At 52.0% G+C, this 8610-nt stretch overlaps 1 protein-coding gene across 1 annotated transcript in view; it reads left to right on the top strand.

The window, feature by feature from the left end:
* Positions 1–2: 2 nt before the first annotated feature.
* The window catches only part of Znf598 (zinc finger protein 598), a gene marked incomplete at its 5' end in the record, with an annotated part of 13049 nt that continues 4441 nt past the window's right edge, over positions 3–8610 (top strand). Inside the window, 4 exons of the mRNA XM_005349156.2 lie at positions 3–200; positions 7474–7586; positions 7967–8096; positions 8335–8546. Of these exons, the coding sequence (XP_005349213.2) occupies positions 3–200; positions 7474–7586; positions 7967–8096; positions 8335–8546 (653 nt within the window). The remainder of the gene's footprint in view (positions 201–7473; positions 7587–7966; positions 8097–8334; positions 8547–8610) is intronic.

Here is an 8610-nt window from a genome sequence, read left to right as displayed (position 1 = left end):
GCGCCGAGGGGCGGCGCGCGGCTCTGGAAGCGGTGGCAGCGCCCGAGCGGGGTGGCGGGAGCTGCGTGCTGTGCTGCGGCGACCTGGAGGCTACGGCGCTGGGCCGCTGCGATCACCCGGTGTGCTACCGGTGCTCTACCAAGATGCGGGTGCTGTGCGAGCAGCGCTACTGCGCCGTGTGCCGCGAGGAGCTGCGCCAGGTGCGCCAGCGGGGCACGCGACGGGGAGCGGAGCGGAGAGGGCGGGCTCCTGATGGTTTTGCCTGCTCGGTGTTCGGCCGCGGCCTGGCCGCGCCCGCTGCCGCCGGAGGCCCGGTGGTCGGTCCGAGCGGCATGCGATTGCCGGGCCTCCTGGGACTGGGGAAGCCAGAGGCGTCTGGGCCGGGGGAGGAGGAGCGATGCCTGTGGGAACTCGAAGCCTGTGACCCTCCGCGGGAAGGGCAGGGTCAGGTCGAAAGCTCTCTTGGTCTGTGAGTGTTCATGTTTTCGGGATCGTCACTAAGGTAGAGGAGACAGCCAGGGGGAACCTCCAGGGACTGTCTATCCTGGAAGCTGACTGTTCTGTAGAAAAGGATTAAACTGGACATTTCCAGAGTAGTCGGGCTTCTGGGCCCCACCGGTGACCCTTAGCTCCAGAGAGTGGAGGTGATGCCAGAACTTGATTCTCAGGTGCTTGGCGGTCCACAATGTTAGGAAGTTTTCCTCCTTCTTACTAGTTCTAATTTTGGGGGTTCCTTCCTAAGTGGAGGGAAGGAGATGCTTCTTATTGTCTAGACTTGGAAACCCCTGAAGGGGTCAGAGGGCGCATGGAGTGTTCCCCCACACTCCAGCAGTGCCAGCTGTTGGTGAGCAGTGTCCAGCTGGACTCCTTTGGTTTGCTGCCTTTAGAGATCTGTTTACTTCCAGCATTGTGAAATTACCTTGGTTGGTTCATGGAAGGCTTTGGCTAGTGGCATCTGCCAGGGAAATCTTCCTGTTCTTAGAAGTAATGCAGAGATAGAATAATGCTAAGAATATTCTCTCTCTCTCTCTCTCTCTCTCTCTCTCTCTCTCTCTCTCTCTCTCTCTCTCTTTGGTTTCTTGAGACAGGATTTCTTTGTATACCTTTGGCTATTCTAGAACTAGCTCTGTAGACCAGGGTGGCCTCAAATTAGAGATTGACCTGCCTCTGCCTCCCTAGTTCTGGGATTTAAGGCATGTACTACCACCACCCGGCCTCTCTTTCAGTTTCTGCCTTCAAATTTTTGATTTGAGTTCTGCCCTGGCTCTTTTTTGAGACAGGGTCTCACTATATAGTCCTGGCTGGCCTGGAACTTGATATGTTGACTGTGTTTGGCCTCTAAACCAGAGATTTACCTATGTCTGCCTCCTGAGTGCTGGGATTAAAGACAGTGCGCCACCATGTCCCACATGTTTTTCTGTTTTGTTTCAAGACAGGATCTCACTACGTAGCTCTGGCTATCCTGGAACTCACCTGTATAGGCCAGGTTAGCCTTGAACTCAGAGATCCACCTGCCTCTGCCTCCTAAGTGCTGGGATTAAGAGTTGTGCCACTATGCCTGGCTTTTCTTTCTTAATATTTATGTTAAAGGAGTCAGCTGAAACTCTGGAGCATTCCCTAAGCATTTGCCTATGTCAGATGGGGAAGAGCAACTGGAAGAACTCGGTCTGTTAATGTGGTGAAAGGAACCTTACCTTTCTGGGTGAGATCTGGGGTTCAGAAACATTCCAGGAAGCCTTTGGCTGGTGCTTTGCTGGCCAGTCATGCATCATATACTGATGGGAAAGTCAAAACACTGGGTTTTCCAGCCCGCCTTTAGCTTCCTTCTAGGAAGGAAGACGTTTTGGGAGTCTTTACATTTGTAGTCCTAGCCCGGCTTTGGATTTCACTCAGGAAGTTAGTGAACACATACATGTATCAGCTGTAGCCAATGTCTGCCCTCCCTCGTTCCTTGTGGGCCCCACACCCTCTAAGCTCTGTGGCGGGGGCTGTTGACATGAGCTGTCAGCTTGTTCTGGCTGGGGTGTGGCTTGGCACTGGGTGCCCTTGGCCAAGCCTGGGCTTCCTCGTGGGTTTGCACCACCATGCTGGGCAACAAGAGTTCTTGGGGAATTGGGTGAGGTGATACTGTCCAGCTCAGTCTCTTCGTTCATCCCGCGGCTTCTTCACTTGTAACCTTGTAGCTTCCTTGTTCCTGAGTTCTGCATTACCTTGAGTATGACTTGTGTTCCTACCCAGAATCCCACAGTGACCCTTAGTTCCTGAACCCTGCCCTTGGCTTCCCTTAATGTGAATAAATGAAATCAGGAGGGATGTGTGTAAGATGTTGTATGGAGCCTTTAGTCCCTGCGCTTGAGAGGCAGAAACAGGCGGACTTCCGAGTTTGAGGCCAGCCAGAGCGACACAGAGAAACCCTGTCTCGAAAAAGTCATGGAACTAGCCAGCTTCCTTTGTTGGATGATGATCTGTCTACCTTGATCTTCTTTGTACAGACTTTGGAGTGGCATCCAAGTATAGCAGAGAGACAGTGCACAACTTTGAAGCTGTGTCTGGTGCAGAACCAGGGCAGTCCTGACTTCAACACAGCAGCTTAGGTGGCCTGACATCTGGTGTGAGGCTGTGGAGGTAGTGGACAAAACTGATTCAACGCTGGGTGATGGAGAGCCTTGTGCTCAGTCTTTAGTACTGGGGAGAGAGACCAGCACACCCTGGTGATTAAGCCCTTGGGAGCTTCTTGTGTTCCTCTGGGCACATCTCTCCAGAGCCATTTTCTTTATCCTGTTGCTTGTCACATCTCTGGACAGGCCACACCCCCACCCACAAGCGGGGGAAGTGGGAGGGGAATGTTGAAGGCCTTCCCAGGGTTGCAGCAAGGCACAGGTCAGCAGGCCGTACCTGATGACTCATGGGTATTTTTCTGTTGTGAATTGTCTGCCATCTGTGATCCCTCCCACTCTCCCTTCCTTTCTTTGGACAGTCTCACTGTATACACAGGCTGGCCTGGAACTCATAAAGATCCATCTGTCTCTGCCTCCTGAGTACTGAGATTAAATGTCTGTTCCACTATGCCTAGGGATCCTGGTCTTTCCAAAAATTATCCCTGCTTCTGTCACCAGTTGGACTCCCACCAGGAGATCTAACATCCATTTCTGTCATCGGTGAGCACCACGCATGAACATGGTGCACAAACATACATGCAGGCAAATATACACATAAAATAATTTTTTTTTTAATTTTTAATTTTTGTTTTTTTGTTTTTTTGTTTTGTTTTTTCGAGACAGGGTTTCTCTGTGGTTTTGGAGCCTGTCCTGGAACTCCCTCTGTAGACCAGGCTGGTCTCGAACTCACAGAGATCCTCCTGCCTCTGCCTCCCGAGTGCTGGGATTAAAGGCGTGCGCCACCACCGCCCGGCTAAATTTTTAATTTTTTTAATGATTTTACTAACTTTATTTTATGTGCATTGGTGTGAAGGTGTCAGATCTCATGGAACTGCATTTCCAGACAGTTGTGAGCTGCCATGTGGGTGCTGGAAATTGAACCCGGGTCCTCTGGAAGAACAATCAGTGCTCTTAACCGCTGAGCCATCTCTCCAGCCCATAAAATAATTTTTTAATTAAAAGATTTATTTTTCTTTTTTTTTAAATATTTTTTATTATTTATTGGTGTGAAGGTGTCAGATCCCCTGCAACTGGATCTTCAGACAGCTGTGAGCTGCCATGTGGGTGCTAGGAATTGAACCCGGGTCCTCTGGAAGAGCAGTCAGTACTCTTAACCACTGAACCATCTCTCTAGCCCCCAAGATTTATTTTTCTTTTATGTGTATGTGTGCATGTTATTCCAGAAGAAGATGTTGAATCCTCTGGAACTGGAGTTACAGATGGTTGTAAGCTTCTATGTGGGTGCTATGAACTGAACCCAAGTTCTCTGGAAGAGAAGCAAACTTTCTTAACCACTGAACCATCTTTCCAGTCCAGTCCTGCCCGTCCCATTACACACACACACACACACACACACACACACACACACACACCCCTATTGCACACTCTTGATGCATGATGTCTCACCTGTCTTTTTTCAGGGATGGGTTTCCAGACAGGATTTCTTTGTATGTCCTGGAACTCACTCTGTAGACCAGGCTGGCCTCAAACTCACAGAGATCCACCTACCTCTGCCTCCCAAGTGCTGGGATTAAAGGTGTGCACTATCATTGCCCGGCTTTATCTTCTCTTTACCTAACACACTCGTTGCATGCTGGAAGTTAGGAGGAGCAAGGTCCTCTGGCAGCCACTACCTGAGCAAGCTTCCCACCCCGTCAGTCTCCCCTGGAACTGGGCTGCCAATCCCACTTGGCTGATTCAGAAGCATCCTAGCCTGACCTCTGGACCCTATGCTGCCTAGCCCAGGGCTCCCCAGAGTAATCCAGCCTCACACCCAGACCTGACCTGGCCTAAGCTTCCTCCTCAAATCATGACCCTTTTCCTAGGACTCTTCCCTCCCTAACACCTTGGTTTTGTCTCTGTTGCCCCTGCCTAGCCTCACAGGGATGTCCACAGGAAGGGAGGGTCTTGCTGCTGGGGATGCCCCGGGATGCCCTGCTCTTCTGTCGCCCACTGAGGCAGTCTAGATGGACAGTCTTGGTCTCTCTGCCTGGAAAAGGGCAGGTTTTGTTCGCCTAAAGCTCCAGGCCTGCTGGCATCAGACCCAACACACCCAGCCTTTGGCCTGCCCTGCCCATGAACCTTTTCCTAGGCCTTTTCCTGTACTTCCGTTCCCTTCTTGAACCAGCCCTCTGTCTCCTCCCCTACCTCTCAGCCTGACACAGGTGTATGTAGATTAGATTTACCTCCACCAGACTGGTATGCCTGGGCCTTGATGGCCCTGTTTCTGCTTGGCAGATCCACACCCCATTCCTATACAGACTTGGCTCAGTGGCCCCTTGGCATCACTTCTGCCTGCAGTTGATAATCATGTTCCTTGGTTCTTAGCCTCGGTGGCACAAGGTAAAGCAGGTCTCTGGTTCCCTGCACTGTCATCCCAGTCCTCTGGTTGCCAGCCAGGCCCTTCATAAGAACTCTGTCTGGCTTCTGGTCATACTCATTACAGGATGTGTGCTATCTCCCTGCCTCTCCTCTGGGCACCTCGGGCTGTTCACGGAGATGTGCTGTGGGTGAGCAACAAGCCAGCATGTGTAGGGCATGAACGCACAAGATGAGAGGTGGCTAGCACAGATGAGTGCTCTGCTCAGCATGTCTTGGCACTAGCTGCCCAACAGAGGTGTTCAAGGGGCTGTGCCCATAGCCCCAAGGTAGATCAACCTCTTCCATGATAGCCTGAGATGCCACGCAGAGTAGATCCAAGTGCACAGCTGAGAGAGGTCCCCGGAGCTGGTAGCAGTGTCGGGGGCGTCCCTGGCGCTGCTTCCTTTAGGGAAGGAAGTTGATCCTCCGCTACGTCTGTTGGGCTTGGATGCTTTTTGGCAGCTTCAGGGAGTTTCCTCAGACTGCTCTTCTGCCCGTCTTGGAGGAGCTAAATGGGGGTGTGGCTGTGCCTGGTACGTTTGCTTGTGTTGAGTGAGGAGCTTTCAAGCTGTTCCTACCAGCACTCTGCATGGTTCATGGCCCTGAGCTCCTCTTCTTATTTGTGTTTTTGAGACAGGGTTTCTCTGTCGTCCTGACCATCCTTGATCTCACTCTGTAGACCAGGCTAGCCTCGAACTCACAGAGATCCACCTGCCTCTGCCTCCCAAATGCTTCCAGGGAACAGGAAAGCTGCATTATGGAGGGGGCAGCACAGCCATGTAAGGAATCCCCACTGTGAGCCTTCATTGGTTTGCCTTTAGGAGGGCACGGCTGTGACCGCCATTTAAGCATCATCTGTAACGTGGTATTGTGGCTCATGCCTGTAAATTTGGAAACTTTGAAAGCTGAGGCAGTATTGGTTTTTGTTTATTTTTCAAGACAGGGTTTCTCTGTGTTATAGCCCTGGCTGCCCTGGAACTTGCTTTGTAGACCACACTAGCCTCTCTAACTCTCAAGAGATTCACTTGCCCCTGCCTTCCAAGCAGTGGGATTAAAGGTGTGTGCTGCCACCACCCAGCTTTTTTTTTTTTTTAAATGGGTCAGTCAGAACTACTTATTAAGACACTGTCTAGATAAATAAAAGTCTAGATGGTCTTAAACCAGGTAGGTGATACACTCCTATAATCCTAGTACTTGGTAGGTGGAGGCAGGGAGAGTCTGGGAATTCAGAGCCAACTATGGCAACACAGCATGTTTCTGGCAAACCTGGTTTCTATACAACCCTGTCTAAAAAAAAAAAACTAAAGATGATGTTGGGGGTATAGCTGCATCCAAGATACTGCCTACTGTATCCAGCCTTACCAGCTATGACAGTGAGGTTTGTTAGGCCTCTGCTGACTTGTTCCCACCCCTAACTGGGTGTGGCTAGATCATGGAGGTTCACTTGACTCCTGACAAGGGCTAGATTGTTGTCTGTGTGCCATTTCCAAGTATATCATGACAAAGTAGAGCTGGCCTCTCCCCCAGCTCCTCCAGAGAACCAGCTTTAGACGTTTTGCTGCTTGGGGCCCTATGTGTGGGCCATGTGTGTGAGTGGACCCACTTTGCCCTGTCACTCCTGAGCTGCCCGAACTCTTGTATATTTTGGCTCAAAATCCCCTCCTGGGCTAAGCCTAGCCGCAACAGGTGACCTTGCTGTGACCTTTCCCAGCAGGGATGTACTGAAAAAAGGCTGAGCTGAAGTCTGTGACCAGTGCCAGATGGGGGCCAAGGCAGAGAGGCACCTAGCAAGGTTCAGAGAGGTGTGATAACGAGGGTCCCTGTGGTTGGCACTGTAAGTCACCACGTGGAGGAGCTTCATGGAGGAGATGGGGTCAGTCGGGGGAGGGGGCATGCAGGGGAAGGCTTCAGTGTCCAGATTCCTCTCCCAGGCACTTGGTGTATCCGCTAGGCCCCTTCTCCAGTGGCTGCAGTGTGTGTATGGCTCATGCCTGGACTTAGGCAGCCTACACAAGCAGAAGCACGGGTCTCTGACAGGAGTGGTCAGGTCCAGGTGCCAGTCTTGTGAGAGCCCTTTTCTCCTGTGGCATCATGGACAGGGTAGCCAGGTGTTGGTCAGCTGACAGCTCCCACGTAACTTTTGCTATTTCCGTAGTTGCTCTCTAGGGTGCATGCCCTCCAACCCCACACCACCCAGTGGAAGTTCAGTACTCTGCTCTCCTCCGGGCCTTTATGGTGGATACCAGGCCTACAGAAAGCATGGCTGCCTCCTGGTGGAGAGCCTGGATATCACATCTGTCCTCTAGTTCTTGTATGCTGCTTCCAGTGAGAGGAGCCTTGGCTATCTGTGGAACCAGCGGCTGCTACCCACTTATTACTGTGAGGGCTTCTCTTCTGTCTCTGCTTGGTCCTTGGCCATCCCATCCAGTTCCTGCTCACCACTCTATCTCTCCAGGTGGTCTTTGGGAAGAAGCTTCCTGCCTTTGCCATGATCCCCATCCACCAGCTCCAGCATGAGAAGAAATACGACATCTATTTTGCAGATGGAAAGGTGTTTGCATTGTACAGGTGAGGGGTCCTCAGCTGGAGGGGCGGCAGCTACCTTGCATCTGTATGACCCCTCAGAATCAGGAATGGGGAGTACTTGGTGCTAGTGATCTCAGGCCCATCTTGCAAGACAAGGAGCTCGTTGCTCTCCACCAGGGTGGCAGTGGAAATGAGGGTGTGTGTTAGCTGTTTTAGCCTTTTGAGGGACACAAGAGTATGCAAACAGATATTTAACTTAGGGTCCCCAAAACTCCAAAAAAGGCTAGCTAGAACCACAGACTTGGATCCTGTGTCCTGTGAGCACAGTCATTGTCTCCCTGGGTGGGGGCCTGGCATGCGGCTCTGTTCTGGACAGTAACACTTAGAGCCCAGCACGGTGGGTGGCTCTGTTGTCTCCCCAGGCAACTGTTGCAGCATGAATGCCCACGGTGCCCCCACCTGCCATCCTTTGGCCTCTTCGGAGACTTGGAGCAGCACATGCGGAAGCAACATGAGCTCTTCTGCTGCAAGTTGTGCCTCAAGCACCTCAAGGTGTGCCCTGAGGATGAGGGGGCTGCCCCGGGGAATCCCCAGAAACTCCCAGGCCCCTACAGAGCCTTAGGTTGCTTATGAACGGGCAAGAAGGGGCCCCCAGTGGCTGCAAGGATCCTCCAGCCTTCAGTTGGCTCTAGGGCAGAGCTGATACTATCAGGGTCCTCTCGTTGTCCATGATGCTCCACTGTGAGACTTGGGAGCCCCAACCCTGTGTCTAGCCTTGTGTTTTCTGCAGATCTTCACCTATGAGCGCAAGTGGTACTCACGTAAGGACCTGGCTCGTCACCGCATGCAGGGTGACCCTGATGATACATCCCATCGGGGACATCCACTCTGTAAGTTCTGTGATGAGCGTTACCTGGACAATGATGAGCTGCTCAAGCACTTGCGCCGTGACCACTACTTCTGCCATTTCTGTGACTCTGATGGGGCCCAGGATTACTATAGGTGGGTGAGCCTGGGCTGCTGCAGGGGGTGGAGCCTGGAAGTCCTATAGGTGGGTGAGCCTGGG

Source organism: Microtus ochrogaster, chromosome 7 (assembly GCF_000317375.1).
Source record: "Microtus ochrogaster isolate Prairie Vole_2 chromosome 7, MicOch1.0, whole genome shotgun sequence".
NCBI classification, from domain to species: Eukaryota; Metazoa; Chordata; class Mammalia; order Rodentia; family Cricetidae; genus Microtus; species Microtus ochrogaster.
This window is presented reverse-complemented; position numbering and strand designations above follow the sequence as displayed.